This window comes from Macrotis lagotis, chromosome 1, assembly GCF_037893015.1.
Source record: "Macrotis lagotis isolate mMagLag1 chromosome 1, bilby.v1.9.chrom.fasta, whole genome shotgun sequence".
NCBI classification, from domain to species: domain Eukaryota; kingdom Metazoa; phylum Chordata; class Mammalia; order Peramelemorphia; family Peramelidae; genus Macrotis; species Macrotis lagotis.
The window spans coordinates 352,284,803-352,301,333 of NC_133658.1; the positions used below are offsets into that span (position 1 = coordinate 352,284,803).

At 35.3% G+C, this 16,531-nt stretch overlaps 1 protein-coding gene across 7 annotated transcripts in view; it reads right to left on the reverse strand.

The window, feature by feature from the left end:
• Positions 1-16,531, reverse strand: part of CHD6 (chromodomain helicase DNA binding protein 6) — a 180,162-nt gene that overhangs the window by 117,585 nt on the left and 46,046 nt on the right. For 6 of the 7 annotated variants that reach the window (XM_074211991.1, XM_074211990.1, XM_074211992.1 and 3 more), the window contains exons 2-4: positions 14,402-14,458; positions 1,290-1,801; positions 1-148 (exon numbers count right to left, since the gene is read on the reverse strand). In XM_074211991.1, coding sequence (XP_074068092.1) covers positions 1-148; positions 1,290-1,801; positions 14,402-14,434 — 693 coding nt within the window. In that variant the 5' untranslated portion in view covers positions 14,435-14,458. The remainder of the gene's footprint in view (positions 149-1,289; positions 1,802-14,401; positions 14,459-16,531) is intronic. The other variant, XM_074211989.1, reaches the window with a different exon arrangement.

Genomic DNA, 16,531 nt, shown 5'->3' on the forward strand with positions numbered 1-16,531 from the left:
CTGGCTGTCTGCAGACTCAGTGGATTCCTCTGTGTTCCGATGAGATGGACTCAATAAGCCCTGTTCCAGCTCTAGGCTTTCCACTGATATATCATTTTTCCTTTTCCCTTTCTTTCTCTTCTCCACTGGGGTTGGTCCTTGCTCCTTGCTACAAGAAAAAATTAAGATTTAAATTTCTTGACATAATGAATTAAATCTCTTGTACAGTTTTAAAAACTTTATTATCAATTATATGAATTAAAGGCTGGCAAAAAAAGAAAACTAAAACAAAAAAAAACAAAATCACAGATATCATGACCCCAAGACCAAAAAAAATATTAATAGGATTTTTAGTTTTTCAAAACTTCAAAACAGAAGTTTTGCTTGTGTTTACTATAAGCAAAAGTCTTCAAGATTTACTAGTCTATACGCCTAAAGGGCAACAAAAATGTGCATACCCTTTGATCCAGCAATACTACTACTGGATCTATACCCGGAAGAGATGATAAAAAAGGGTAAAAACATCACTTGTATAGCAGCCCTGTTTGTGGTGGCAAAGAATTGGAAATAAAGTAAATGTCCTTCAATTAGGGAATGGCTTAGCAAACTGAGGTCATGGAACACTATTGTTCTATTAGAAACCAGGAGGGATGGGAATTCAGGGAAGCCTGGAGGAATTTGCATGACGAACAGAATCAGAAAAACACTGTACACCCTAACAGCAATATGGGGGTGATGTTCAACCTTGATGGACTTGCTCATTCCATCAGTGCAACAATCAGGGACAATTTGGGGCTATCTGCAATGGAAAATATCATCTGTATCCAGAGGAACAACTGTGGAGTTTGAACAAAGACCAAGAACTATTACCTTAAATTTAGGGGAAAAAAAACTGGTATCTTCTGTCTGATCTTGTTATCTCTTCTACTTTATGTTTCTTCCTTAAGGATATGATTTGTCTCTCATCACACTGAATTTGGATCAATTTATACCATGGAAACAATGTAAAGACTGCCAAATTGCCTTCTATGGGGGGTTGGGGGGAAGTAAGATTAGGGGGAAAATTGTAAAACTCAAAATAAAATCTTTAATTAAAAAAACTCAAAAACTCAAAATGAAAAAATAAAAAGATTTACTAGTCTACTTGGCGGACAGAAGTCTTCCTAGGTCAGATCCTTAAAATTAAAGTCAAAGAGACTTCAACTCCTTTTTATTTCACATAGTCAAGATGCAGTTCTCATATGCTAAAGTAAGCCTCTGACTCAATGGAGAGATAAGGAATAAAGATCACTAGAAAGAAAGAAGCCAACCTGGCCTTCTTGGTTTTCATCTTAGGTGTAGAATCTGTGCTTCCCCTTTTGTCTTTAGAATCCTTGGATAGTTTGGGCTCCCTCGGTTTCCTAGATTTCTTAACAGCCTCCTTTTGTTTCGGCTCCTTCTGCTTTTTAGGCTCTTTGGCCTTTTTAGATTCTTTTGGTTCTTTAGGTTCTCTTTTCCTCTTTGGTTTGGGTTCTTTATCCTTGACTCCCTTCCCCACAGCCTCTTGTTCACTTGGATCCTTTTTCTTGCGTTTCTTCTTCACCCCCGTGCCTCCACCTCCACTGTCCTCCATCCCATTATGGGATGTCATTTTCCTAGGAAAAAGGTGATCAGCGTCTTCATCTGGAAAGAGGTCCTTCTCAAGGATACAGTGACTGGCCAAATCTGTAATTTTCTCTTCCTTATCAGAGCTGCTAACAAATGAAGACTGAGACTTGTACTCACAAGTGACAGAGGCATCAGACATTGGAGAGCGACTCAGCACTTTTAAATTTGAAAACTGCTGGAGATACAAGCCAAAAAAAAAGATTAACTTTCTCTCTGATACTCAGTACTTAAAGCTCTATTATAAACCCAAATGCATGCAGAAAGTTCCCTTGAGCATACTTTATAAGTGAAAATCAGCATATCCTGAGATTTTATTAATTTCTATGGCATAGATACAAATGTTTATAAATCATATTTTGAAGGGCAGCTATGATTCTCTTCCACCAAAAAGTGTCTGGCACCAGTGTCAAACACAAAATAGCAGGTATGTTGTCCTAAGCCAGTAAGGCATCTCTTCTGCTTATCTTTTTTATAATTTATGGAGTAAGAAAGAACTAAATGTGGATATAGTCTGGACTCGAGTCTTATTGCCTTATTCTCTCTGAAGTCTACCCCTTTTATTTCCTTGTCCAAATATAAAATACAGAGGCAAACATACTACAGAAAACAGGTGTAATATATTACAGTAAAATATATGTGAAACAAAGCAAATAACATTAGTTTTGCCACTTGAAAGCTATAGCATATTCCTAACCAGAAAGAATACTACCTAGTTTCAACAACCCATTAATGAATGAACATTTATTAAATTCCTCCAACATGTGACATAGCTCACAAAAGCAAAAATAAAAGGGTCCCTGATTCTGAGGAGCTTGCCTTATATTGCAGGAGTGGGGGGGGGGAGATGGATGATAACAACACATATATATAAGTATATACAAAAGAAATATAAGTTAATATGGGGAGGAAACTAGCAGCAAGGAAAAATACATCAAGAAAGACTTTCTAGAATTGTAAAAACTAATGCTGGAAGAAGAGAACACAATCAAGAGACCATTGTATACATTAACAGCAACATTGGGAGATGATCAACTACAATGGACACAGCTCCTTTCAGCAGTTTAGTGGTCAAGGACAATCCTGAGAGATCTGCTATGGAAAATAACCTTCCACTTTCAGGAAAAAAAAAACAAACTAGTCTAAATGCAGAGCAAAGCATGCTATGTTCACTTTGTAAAACTTCTTTTGTTTTTCTTTCTTATTTTTCCTCCTTAGTTCTAACTCTACTTTCACAACATGACCAATATGAAAATATGTAAAATACGAATGTGCATGTATAGCTTTTTCCAGATTATTTAAGGACAGAGGAAAAGGAGGATGGAGAAAATCTGTGGAACACATTAACTTAAAATGAATGAATGTTGTGAGCTACCTTTACATGTAATTGGGAAAATAAAATAAAATTTAAAATCGTTAAAAAAAAAAAAGGTTCCTAAAAACAGTGGGGCATTGACCGAAGACTGAAGGAAACAAATGATTTTAAAAAGAGGTGACCTAGGGGAGGCTAGGTGGCGCAGTGGATAGAGCACCGATCCTGGAGTCAGGAGGACCTGAGTTCAAATTTGGCCTCAGACACTTAATAATTACCTAGCTGTGTGGCCTTGGGCAAGGTACCTAACCTTATTGCCTTCCAAAAAAACCTTAAAAAAAAAAAAGAAAAAAGAAGAAGTGACCTAGGATTGTATTACCAATATGAAGGTTGTCTAGTGTGAAAGCATGGAGAAGAGAAATGGCATGTCATGTGGGAGAAACAGGAGGGCAAGTTAATTTGGCCAGACCATGGAAAGTAAGGTAAGGAGGAAGACATAAGTCAAGAAAATGGTTTGGGGGAGTCAGACTATAAAGGGCTTTAAAGGCCAGAGATTATTTTTTAATCTATAAGAAATAATTAGACATGTAGCCTCTGCTTATATTTTAGGAAAATCAGCTGAGGCATATTACATAATACTATATATGCAGTACTACATGGTATAATACTACACCAGAAAGACCCATTAGAAGTTTACTGTAATAGAACAGGCAAGAAGTTAGGAGGGTCTGAACATAGTTCACACAGAAAGAAAGGAGGAATAGGAGAGATAAGGAGGTAGAAATCCCAAGATCTGCATATGATTAGATATGTAAAATGAGACAAGAGTATGGAACAAGATAATACTGGGTTTGTAATCCTAAATAAATGGAAACATGATGATGTCTTTGATGGAAATAGGTAAATTTAGGAAAGGATTGGATTGGGGGGAATGAGTTTAGTTTGAACATAGTGAAATGCCTATAGAATCTCTAGATTGAAATCGAAACTGGAAGTTAAGAAATTATTACTATTTTTGGAGAACATATTTTTAATTTATTGATCAGTTGTTTCCAACTCTCCATGATCCCATTTGGGGTTTTCTTGGCAAAGATACTGGAGTAGCTTGCCATTTCCTTCTCCAGCTTATTTTACAGAAAGGGAAACTGAGGCAAATTGGATTAAATGACTTGCCCAGAGTCATGTAACTAGTGTTTGAGGTCAGAATTGAAATCACGGAGATGAGTCTTCCTGACTCCAGGTCTAGTCCTCTATCCACTGTACCATCATCTTACTGCCCCAACAGTTTTAATTAATAAGTCAAAGACATGCTTAAAAGACTGAGAAATGAAAGAATATGAGGCAACAAGTAAAAACAAGTTTTTCTCTAAGTTTAATGAAATGAATAAAAGTATTTTTAGAAAATTTATTTTATTTTTAATGTAATAATTCTAAAGGGGACATTTTCATAAATAAAACAGAAAAAGGATTACTAGCCAACCAGCAAATGTAAAGAATGAAATAATCTTCAAATGCAAGGAATTGCATTCAAATGGAGACAGGAACATATAAAAATGTGTACAACATAAAATTAAAAAAATATAAATAAAATCATATCATCTATTACTCATATTATACTTGAGGTTTCTAAAGCACTTAACAGAATTCTCATTTTATCCTCCCAACAATTTTGGGAGTCTGGTACTAATATTATTTCTATTTTACAGATGAGGAAACTGAGGCAATAAGGCTAAGTGATTTGCCTAGGGTCACACAAATAGTGTCTGAGTTAAAATCTGAATTCTGGCCTTCCCAACCAGGTTCAATGCTTTAGAGACAGCAATATAAGTGTGTAAAGTGCGCACACACAGACATAGACACAGACACAGACACAGACACAGACACACACACACACACACACACACGTAATACCTGTAAAAATCACTATTACTGAAGGTTAATTCACCAAACTAGTCCACATGGCAAAATCTAGACATCTAGGAACACAGGAATTTTAAAAATCAAGGCCCATTTACAAAGCAGTTTTAGAAAAGGGTCAGTTTTTAACAACAATCACTCATTATTTATTATTTCTACATCCTTTTATGTTACATTAAAAAAAAGGATAAGGAGATAGTACAACAATCAAAGTGTCAAGGGGTATGTTCTTAGAATTAAAGAAAATCTTAACATAATTCTTAGGGCAAAATAAAGATCTGTTTTGTTTAACTGTATTTCACAAGGAAGGGTTCTATGGGGAGAATAATAGAAAAATGATAACAAAGAAAAATTAGCATAAACAAAACCTTTTAAAACAAAAGAAAAATAAACTATGAAAATGATACCAATATGCATATATGATACCAACATGTACTACTATAAAGCCAGACTTGTTTAAAAAAAACACAACTATCTATTGTTCACAACTCTTTGACTCAGAGAATATACTACTGGGACTATTTATAGGAGTTTACAGACAGCAAGATACATTTATACATATATATGTATACATGTATATATGCACACCTATATATGTTTATATATACATAATTCAGTCATTTTATTTGTGATAAAAATTTAGAAACAAAATATGCACCTAATAATAGAGGAATGGCTAATAAATTATCATGTGAAAGTATAATGGAATTATTGGTATACTTTGAAGAATGAAAAATACAATAAATTCATAGAAGCAGGAAAAATGCCTATATAGATGCTATAAGGTGAATAGAGCCAAAATAAAATACATATTAATTTCACCAAAAATTAAAATTAACACTGAAAAGCAACAAAAACTCTGATGAAATACAACAGTCATTGTTTTGCTAAAACCTTGACAAATTAAATCTACAACAATCTGCTGATCTGCTAGTCTATCAACCTGTCAAAAAGGGAAATTAGGTTAGTCTAGCATGACCTGTTCTTGATGAAATCATTCTCGTTTTTTTGTGATTACAACTTACTTTTCCAGATGTTCACTAACCTTATCTCTTTAATAAAATGATCTAAAATTGTTTCAGGAATTAAGGCAAGTTTACTGGTCTACAGTTTGTAGATTTTATTCTCTTTTTGGAAAATTAGGTTTTTTTTCCTCTCTCTCCAGGACATCAGTTCCCTGCCTACTCTCTATGTCTCTGTAATCTTTAACTGAAGTAGTTCAGCAAAAAACATCTAACTATACGAGTAACCATCAATGTAGTTCAACAGAGCCCAGTGCTTTGGCTCTGAGAATCAAAGGCAACTAAAAGATATACTGCTTGATCCCTGTATATTGGATAAAAATTCATTAAGCATTTTATTGTTCTTTTCACTCCAAAGATGGCAGGATTAATTAGTAAGTCAGAAAGTCAACAAGAATTTATTATATGTACAGTATATGTTAGGAACTATGCTAAGAGTTAAAAAATACTAAAGAAAGGCAAAAACAATTTCTAGACCCAAGAAATTCAAACTCTAATGGGAAAAACAATAGTCAAATAACTATATCTATACAAGATGTGTGTGTGTGTGTGTGTGTGTGTGTTTAGATGCAATATAAACTCAAGATATAAGTCACTTACAATGAGGAGAGCCAAAAAAAGCCTCCTGAAGAGGGAAGAATTTGAGCTGAGTCTTGAGGGAAACCAAGAATAGGTGAGGAGGGAAAACATTTTCATGAAGGAAATCTAGAAATGGATGCTAGATTGTAAAACATACGAATTATACAGTGTACAAAGAATGAAAGGTAGGGACAGCTCATGAAGGAATTTAAATACCAAGCACAGTACTTTATTTTTTCCCCCTAGCCTTTGCTACCATGGCAGTTCATTTATTGTTATTTTTTTATTTTTTTAAAGAAAAAGTTTATTTATTATGAGTTTTACAATTTTCCCCCCATTCTTGCTTCCCTTGCAACCCCCCTCCCCCACAGAAGGCATTCTGTTAGTGTTTACATTGGTTCCATGTTATACATTGATCCCATTTGTTGACAGAGAAATCATATCCTTAAGGAAGAAAAATAAAGTATGAGATAGTAAAATTACATAATAATATAATGGGTTTTTTTTTAATTTGATGGTAAAAGTCTTTGGCCTTTGTTCAAAGTCCATAATTCTTTCTCTGGATATGGATGGTATTCTCCATTGCAGATAGCTCAAAATTGTTCCTGCTTGTTGCACTGAAGGGATGACCAAGTCCATCATCACCCCCATGTTGTTGTTTGGGTGTACAATGTTTTTCTGGTACTGCTTATCTTGCCCAGCATCAGTTCATGCAAATCTTTCCAGGCTTCCCTGAATTCCCATCCCTCCTGGATTCTAATAGAACAATAGTGTTCCATGACATACATATACCAGTTTGCTAAGCCATTCCCCAATTGATGCACATTCACTTAATTTCCAATTTTTTTGCCACCACAAACAGGGCTGCTATAAATATTTTTGTATAAGTGATGTTTTTACCCTTTTTCATCATCTCTTCAAGGTATAAACCCAGTAGTGGTATTGCTGGGTCAAATGGTATGCACATTTTTGTTGCCTTAGATTATGAGTTCACACCTCCACCAACAATGTATTAGTGTCCCAGATTTCCTGCATCCCTTCCAACATTGATCATTGTCCTTTCTGGTCATACTGGCCAGTCTGAGAGGTCAAACACAATACTTTATATTTGATACTGGAGATAACAGGGAGTCACTGGAGTTTATTGAAAGGGGAATGATATAGTTAAGACTTTTTTTTTATTTATTTGTTCATTCATTCATCCAGTCAGTCAGTCTTTGCAAGGGAATGGGGTTAAGTGACTTGCCCATGGACCCATAGCTAGGTAATCATTAAGTGTCTGAGGCCGGATTTGAACTCAGGTCATTCTGACTCCAGGGCCTATGCTTTATCCACTGTGCCACCTAGCTGCTCCTAGACTTATGCTTTTAAAAAATCATTTGGTAGCTAGACGGAAAACGGATTGGAGTGAGTTTAATAGTAATTGAAAATTTGGGGATGATAGACAGATCTGATAATGAAGGTAACTTCTATTTGGGATGTATGATATTTGAGATACCTATAGAAGAAAATTTAAGGCTGTATTGGTTGGTTCTTGTCCTTTGTTATCAAAGAAGACCAAAACAAGACCACTATGTTAGAGATGAGTTATGGTGTGTCTAATCAGATGAGTACAAGCTCGGAATGCTCTGCAACAGTTTGGGCACAAACAGTCCATGTAAACCCCAGTGGTGGGTTGTCTGGTAATCTTCACTTGTCAAGTGATCTTCAGAATCTTCCCAAGACAATTTAAACATAAGCAATTCAGTTTCCTGTCATGGCACTGACTGACTGTCCAGGTTTCACAGGCATACAACAATGAGGTCAGCACAATGGCTCTGTAGAATTTCAGACTAGTGGTCAGTCTAATACCTCTTCTCTCCTACACTTTCTTTTAAAGGCTCCTAAACACTGAGATAGCTTTGGCAATACAAGTGTCAGTCTCATTATCAACGTGCATCTCCCTAAAAATGATACTGCTAAGGTAAATGAACTCCAGTTGCTGAAGCTGATGGTTCCACATATGGATGTTGCGGTGCTGGCTGATGGAGCACCCGTATTTTCTTGGTATTAATTGTTAGAACAAAACTAGCACAAGCAACAGGGAATCGATCCCCATACTTTGCTGCATCTCTGCTTCAGAGGCTGCATTAAGGGCACAGTCATCTGTTCATGCACCAACATTTCTTCCACTTTGGTCCTGGCTTGTAGCGTTTTCAAACTGAAGCAGTGCACAGAAATGAGAGTTGAAATAATGCAATCTGATGAGATCACCAAACGAGATAGTATAGAAGGAAAAAAGAAAAGTCCAAGACAGAGTCTTGAGGAATACTCCATGGTTAGTGGCCATGACTTAGATGAAGATCTACCAAAGATGACTAAGGAGCAGTAAAAACAAATAGGAGGAATACAAATTTCTAATTGGGAAAAAACCTTGAAGATGATTTAGTCCAATCCCCTAATTTTGCATGTCAGGAAACTTGGGCTTGCTCCCCTCCCCCAAAAAAATTAAAATTAGTGAGGGGAGACTTTAATTTCAGGTTTCTGTCTCTCTAAATGCAGTGTCTTTCCCACTATATCTGCCACCTCCTAAGATAAAAAGCGAGCAGTTCTGCCATCTAACTTTATCATGTTACTAACTCACAGAACCCTAAGCAGTGGTTCTAATACTTTCTTGAGGCTTGCTTTTCTTTCCCCCAATGAACCTTAGACATTGCTTTCTATTTTATTTCTCTGCTTTTCTTGCTAGTCTTACTCTAAACCTTCTGCCTCTTGACAGAGGCTAGCTTTTGCAGAACTAGACTGTGTTTTTGTGTTCATCCTCAGATACTTGCCCTGGGTTTTCTAATTTAGTGATTGATATCATTTATAAGCATTTTACTGATGAGGCTATAGATGTAACGGAATGATTTGCCCATAATTATTACATAGCTAGTAGGTGTTAGAAGCAGGATTCATATTCTTACTACAAGTCCAATGCTAAATTCTTTTTCTCATCAAGGTATTTGTCTTTGTGGCTTCAGAATTTTTCTTGATAGATTCTTATTCCCTTGTACCAACTTCCTTTGTGGAAAAATGTGGAATGTGAACTCAGAAGATCTAGATTGAAATCCCAATGTAGGGCAGTAAGTATCATTGCTTTATTTTCCTCATTTATAAAATGAGGGAATTGGACAATTTATGATCTCTAAAATTCTTCCCATTTTAAATCAATGATTCCATGAATTTTAAGGCACTGAAAGTCTATCTGTCATTTCTCAGGACCCTTTAGAATGTGATATCTCAAAATCTGAGATTTGGATTAGTCTATTCCTAGCTTTTCTCTCACCTATCACACACGAACTAACCAGTGAATTTGTTTCAAGACTAGGGGGCAAAGAGAAAGAAGTCTAGTATGAGATGCAGGGGTTAAGAGTAATTTATATCTCCAAGAAAAAAAGAAGTGACTGTTGGGTAAAGGAGGTGGCTGCAGTGTCTTGGTTGTACAGGCTGGATCCTAGAAGAATCTTGAAAAAACAGAGGACTTTTAACAAGAGAGAGACCCACAGTCAGTCAACAAACTTAACAATCAAAGAAGGGATTCTGAAGTGTGTGGAAGACAGGTTGAGACCCGGGGAAAGGGAAAAATTGTTCATTCTGAAGGCTAGAGATTCCCACACACAGGAAAGTAGACTAGATGGGCTGAAATAGCTAGCAGCTTTGCTGGAACTCTAGAGCTTCATCAAAAATCCCACACAAACAGGATTGGATTGGCTGTCTCCAGGAAAAAGAAGAAATAAACAAGGAAGATTGGCCTAAGAATTTGCTCCTCACTTCAGAGAGAGAGAGAGAGAGGAAAAAAAGACACATGCATGCACCTATCTACACATGTACACACATATGACTGATTATATTCTTTGTATATTTCTTTGATGAGCTATTTTTTTTAAGGTTTTTGCAAGGCAAATGGTGTTAAGTGGCTTGCCCAAGGCCACACAGCTAGGTAATTATTAAGTGTCTGAGACCAGATTTGAACCCAGGTACTCTTGACTCCAGGGCCAGTGCTCTATCCACTGTGCCACCTAGCCGCCCCGTATATTTCTTTGGAAAACCAGCAGCAACTACTCAATCAGCTGGATCCTTAATGCTTCATAATAGTCTTTTATTCCTCCCCAATTACCCCTATCTCACTACCCACAAAAGGTATTCCAAACCTAGTCTTTCCTTCACAAGTCCCCATTCTGTTTCCTCCTCCCTTCCTTAGCTAAGGTCTTTGCTTCTTATTTAACTGAGAAAACTGAGGCCATTCAACATAATATTCCTCATCTTCATCTTCATTCAAAAAATCCCCACTATCTTCCTTAACTTTAATTTCTATTAACAAAATGGCCATTCTCCTTGCCAAGACTAAGCCTCCTATGTATGCCTTTAGTCCAATCTGTCTTCATCAGATTACTTCCCTAATCTTTTTTCCATCCTTATTTTCCAGTCTTTCTCAATAAAGTAGTTTCTTCCCTAATGCCATCTTAAACATGCCCAAATCTCCCCTACCCTGAAAAAAATCTATATTTAATTAAACATTACCCTTCCTTTAAGCTCTCCTTTTCTGTCAAAAATCCTAGAAAAACAAAACTTTACACTTGATGCCTGAATTTTTTTTCTTATTCATTTCTCAATCCTTTTAAATACTATTCATGAATTCATCACTCAACTAAAATTATCAAAACCCTCATCTTTCTGTATGTGTCCTAACTGCTGTACTTGATATATCTCATTCCATGAGTTTAAACTATTATCTCTATGCAGATGACTCACAGACTTATATATCCCATGAGCTAGAGTCTTAGTTCACCAACTGCATACTGGACATTTCAAACTGAATGCCCGAGAAACATTTAAAACTCATTATGTATAAAATTGAATTTATGTCCAGTACTCTCTCTGTCAAAACCACCCCACCTTCCAAAAAGTCAAACCCAAATATATTTTTTCCAGACCCACTGTAGCTTATTATTCACTATACCACATTATGCAATCCAGTCCAATTTGCATGCTTTCATTTCTTCACACCTGGCCTTTCCATTCCGTTCCACTGGCCATCCCATATAATTCCTCTCCACTGCTGCTTCTCTATCTCTCTTCCTTTAAGACACTTTGAGTATTATTTTATCTATCAATTCTTTCCTGTTAATCCCCCATCCAAACTATCCAGTATTGGGGGCGGCTAAGTGGCACAGTGGATAGAGCATTGGCCCTGGAATCAGGAATGCCTGAGTTCAAATCCGGCCTCAGACACTTAATAATTACCTAGCTGTGTGGCCTTGGGCAAGCCTTATGTTTTGCCTTGAAAAAACCTAAAAAAATATAAAAATATAAACTACCCAGTATTTAACTACTTTGTATACATTTGTATTTATTCACTAGGTATTTATGTTGTATATACATATAGCTCTCCCATTAGAATATAAACTCCTTGTGAGTAGGAATTGATTCAATCTTTGTACTGGAATCAGTATAAAGGTGTTTAATAAATATTTGCTGAGTGAATCATTGCAAATTAGCTGCTAGGCAGTCATTCTAAAAAGGATTTTCTTTATTCTGAGTTCACTACACCAATGAAATCACAGATCTAGAAAATAAAATTTTCCTACTGTATTGCAGAAAAACAAATCTAGAAGGCCTGGGTTTTGGGGTAGAGTTAAAAAGATGGGGTCATAAAGGACACAGTAAGCTCATCGTGCCACAGAGTAACACTAATAGACCTGTGATTTTATTACTGTTCAGAATGGGAGTGAGAATTCATCCTAATGGAAATCTGTAGCTAATACGTAACTCACTCTTAAAGAATTGCCCAGAAGACTGAAAAGTAAATTAGAGACTTGCCTAGGGTCTCTAATCTGATCTATAATGGAGAGAGCACTTGACCTAGGTCTTTCTGGTTCTTCGGTTCTAGTCTCAATATCACACTCCCTCTCTCAACAATGCTGATAATTTCCTCAAAATTCATTAAATATCCATGTTGTGCTTCTCTGCTTTTTTTGTTTATTTAAAATTATTCAAAATGACAAAAACAGAATGGCTTCAATCTTTCCAAATACATTTCACTTCCAAAGTAATATATATATATTTAGTAGATTTCTTCCCATTACCTCACAATCCAAGCCAACAGAAGTAAAGAGTTTACACTAGTCTAAATTATAATCAGGTTTGAGATTCTAGTCTATTATTCTATACATTATTGTTTATAGCTAAAATTAAGTCAAAGAATTAATTTTCCCTTCTGGTTAGCAGTTCAATGACAAATTATTATGACTTTTTACCAGAATTTTAAAATTTGAGACTAAATAAAGGATGATGGAATAACAATTCAAAAAAACTTTCAAATACTCAAATATTTGTGTGAAGTTTTGACTAATGACTCTTAAGCACATGTTTCTTTCAACATGAAAATGATTTGTCCCTAGGATTTTGCCTGGATCATCAGGAATCTGCCTCCAATGCTCATTTTTCTTTCTCTTCTCTTTTGAGAGTAACCAATACTCAACTTTAACCATTAGTATTGATTTATTAAATTACTGCTTTTTTTTTTTTTTTGCTTAAGACTGGTAATAGACAGGTCAAATAGTTCCACTGTTTGGTCATTTTAGTACTCCCCCCCACCCCAGGAGAAACAAGGCAGCCACACTCCCAATTCATTCCACACTAGCTCAGAGTTTGATCTGGTATGCTGCCTCTAGGGAGACCCCAATCAATGCTAGTTCTATACTCTCTGACACTACCACTGGTTCTGCTATGAATTAGCACAATCATTTTTGAAAGCAATTTAGGATGATGCAAATAAGAGAACAAAATGATCATAGCTTTTGACTGGAATAGTTATATTACTAAGCATATAATCCAAATAGTTCACTTTTTGTGGTAGTAAAGAACTGGAAACAAAGTATCTGTCCACTGATTAGGAAACAGTAAATAAACTGTAGTATGTAAATATAATATAATGGAATATTACTATGCTATAAAATGTATGAAATATGAACACAGAAAAAGTATGAAAAGATTTAGAAGAACTGATACACAATGAAGCACAGCAAAGAAAATAATATACAGAATGACTACAACAAAGATCCACAACCATTATAAAGTAATAAAAATTAATGTAAAATTATAAAGAAAAAGTTTGAAAATAAAAGGGGGCATGAGAAAAACAAGACTTCCTCTCCCTTATTTGCCAAGATAGGAGTTTCAGGAACATGGAATTGCACATATTTTCATATTGTTTTGATATATTCATCAGTTTTGTTGACTTCTTAACCTTCTTTGTTATATGTGAAGGGCCCCTGGGACAGGAGATAAGGAAAGATGCAGAGGGAAATTTTTGGCAATGTAAAAATAAAAGATATCAACAATTTTTTTTAAAAGGATGACTGACAAATTTCAACAGGCTAAGTAAGCCTTCAAAATTCAGTGCTAGTATGCTCCCATTCTATATATGCCCAACCAAAAGTAAAAGGTCCAGGTTTTTCTGACCACCATTGAAAGATCCTGGTCAGTGACAAAGAATTTTGCAGAGCCAACAACTACAATGATCAAATTCTATCATCAAGTCATCTCCTTAAGGAAACAGTTACCTAGGTCATCCTAGTTTTAAGGTCAAATCTATCTACCACATTATGTTGCTATTAGTAATTATAATAAATAAGATACATCTTACACTTAAAAGCAATGAAATTTTGGTCCAATTAGTAGAATAGAAAACAATTCTTTTTGTTTTATGAAATAATCTGCAACATAAACAGGTTGTACTGAATAAGGGAGTTGAAAAAACCCAGTGACTGAGACTCCCTGAACCAAGAAACTAAGTTTTAAATTACTATGCAGGTAAGGAAGGGGAACCAAGAAAATAGACAACCTCAGAAATTAAAGAATGAATCCATTAATAGGCATTTAGATATTTTAGATAATAATTCAAAGGAGATAAATAATCACCAACCTGTTTCTCTTTCTTCTGAATTTTCATTATCATCAATTGGGGAAGGAAATCTTATTTCTGTAAAACAAAACAAACAACTCAAGTTGAAATTGAAAAATATTGTTAACTTAAAAATAAAAAATATTTTCCTCAAACTTGACTGTAGCCACAAAGAAAATATTATGAGGGACTATTTTTATAGTCTATTTTTTAAATCAAAGTATTAAATTTTATCTTCCTAGGAAAGTTTAACACCATAAGTGTCAAGTGAACAGTCAAAGTTATATGCTGTATATATGTGTATATAAACATACATATGTATATTTACATACACATACACATATAAATATAATGTCCATTGATGGAAATAGTAATGTAAGATAGTTTGCTTTTTACCCTCATAGAAACTGCAAAATAAAGGCAAGATAATATTTGAAAGTATCACAAGAGGTACAAAATGATCAAGGGAATTCAAGGGCTTGTCTTAATATACCAACTATTTCAGATCACTGAATCTGGAATATGGCCAGATTCAGTCTTTTGAGAATTTCCCCCCCCTACTTTTATAGCTAGTGATGCTTATCTACTCAAATTTAAACACTTGAAATTGACACAATTTAGTGGAAAGAATTATCATCTTCCTGAGACTTGATGAAATTATTAGGAAATACACTAAGTTAATCATTATTGACATAAAGAGCTAAGCACTTTGTATAATGTTTTACAAAACTGCAGAAAAATAAATTAAAACTACCAAATTCCAAAGATATGATGGTGATGTCAAAACTTAGAAGTAAGCAAATAGTCAGTTTTTCTAATATAGAAATATGTTAAATATGATTGTATACATAGAATCTTTATTACATTACTTGCTGTGATGAGGAGGGGAAAGGAAAGGGAGGAAGAAAAATGTTAGTTTACTTTCAATATCATTAGAAATTCAGAAACAGGGGCAGCTAGGTGGTGCAGTGGATAAAGCACCGGCCCTGGAGTCAGGAGTACCTGGGTTCAAATCCGGTCTCAGACATTTAATAATTACCTAACCATGTGGCCTTGGGCAAGCCACTTAACCCCATTTGCCTTGCAAAAAAAAAAAACCCTAAAAAAAAAAAAGAAATTCAGAAACAAAATAATTCAGTCCTTTATAGCATAGTGAAAAAAGCACTGGCTCTGTATTTGAAGGACCTGGGTTCAAATTCTGCCTCTTGTCAGATCTATCAGAGCAATCTTGGTCAAATAACAACTTCCCTCAGATCTATCAGAGTAACCTTGGTCAAATAACAACTTCCCTAGGCCTCAATCTCCTTATCTGTAAAATTGGGGAGGAAGGGGAGAAAATAGACTACTTGACTTCTAAGGTCCCCTCCAGCACTAAAATTATGATCCAATTACCTTTTACTTTTCCATCATCTAAATATTCCTCTCCCCAAATAACTGTGATGATGATGATCATGACTGCCTCAATTCCAGGGCTATCTCCAATCGTTCTAATTCATATCTAGGCACTAGACCCAGAGGAGAAAATGAGACTGGTGACTCAGCATAACAGCCCCTCACCCAAATACAATTCACATGCATGTCATGGTCTTCTTCAAGAACAAAGGACAAACATCATCACCGTCATCAATAATAAGAGTATACCATCTCTTTAACAATGACAAATATTTATTGAATATGTCTGGAAGAGAATAGGCTAAGTACATATAGAGATCTTGGACATATTCCTTAACCTCGAGAAACTTCCACTCTAGATAGAAATAACCTATACAATAAAAGAGAAAATCTGTTTGAAGTGACTTCAATAAGGGGTAAAAAAAAAAAAGAAGCATTTAAGCTACCTATGAACACATTTTAAAAAGTTCTAACTCATTATTAATTGGAGAAATGCAAATTAAAACAATTCTGGGGCACTACCGTATACTCTTTGGATTGGCTAATAGGACAGAAAGGGAACATGACAAATGTTGGAGGGGATGTAGGGAAAATGAAAAATTAATGCACTGATGGAGGAGTTGTGAAATGATTCAACTATTCTGTAGTGCAATTTGGACCTATGCCCAAATGGCTATTAAACCATGCCTACCTTTTGACTTACCAAGGTCGTTACTAGGTCGGTATTCCAGAAGAGATGAAAAACTGGAAGGAAAAGGA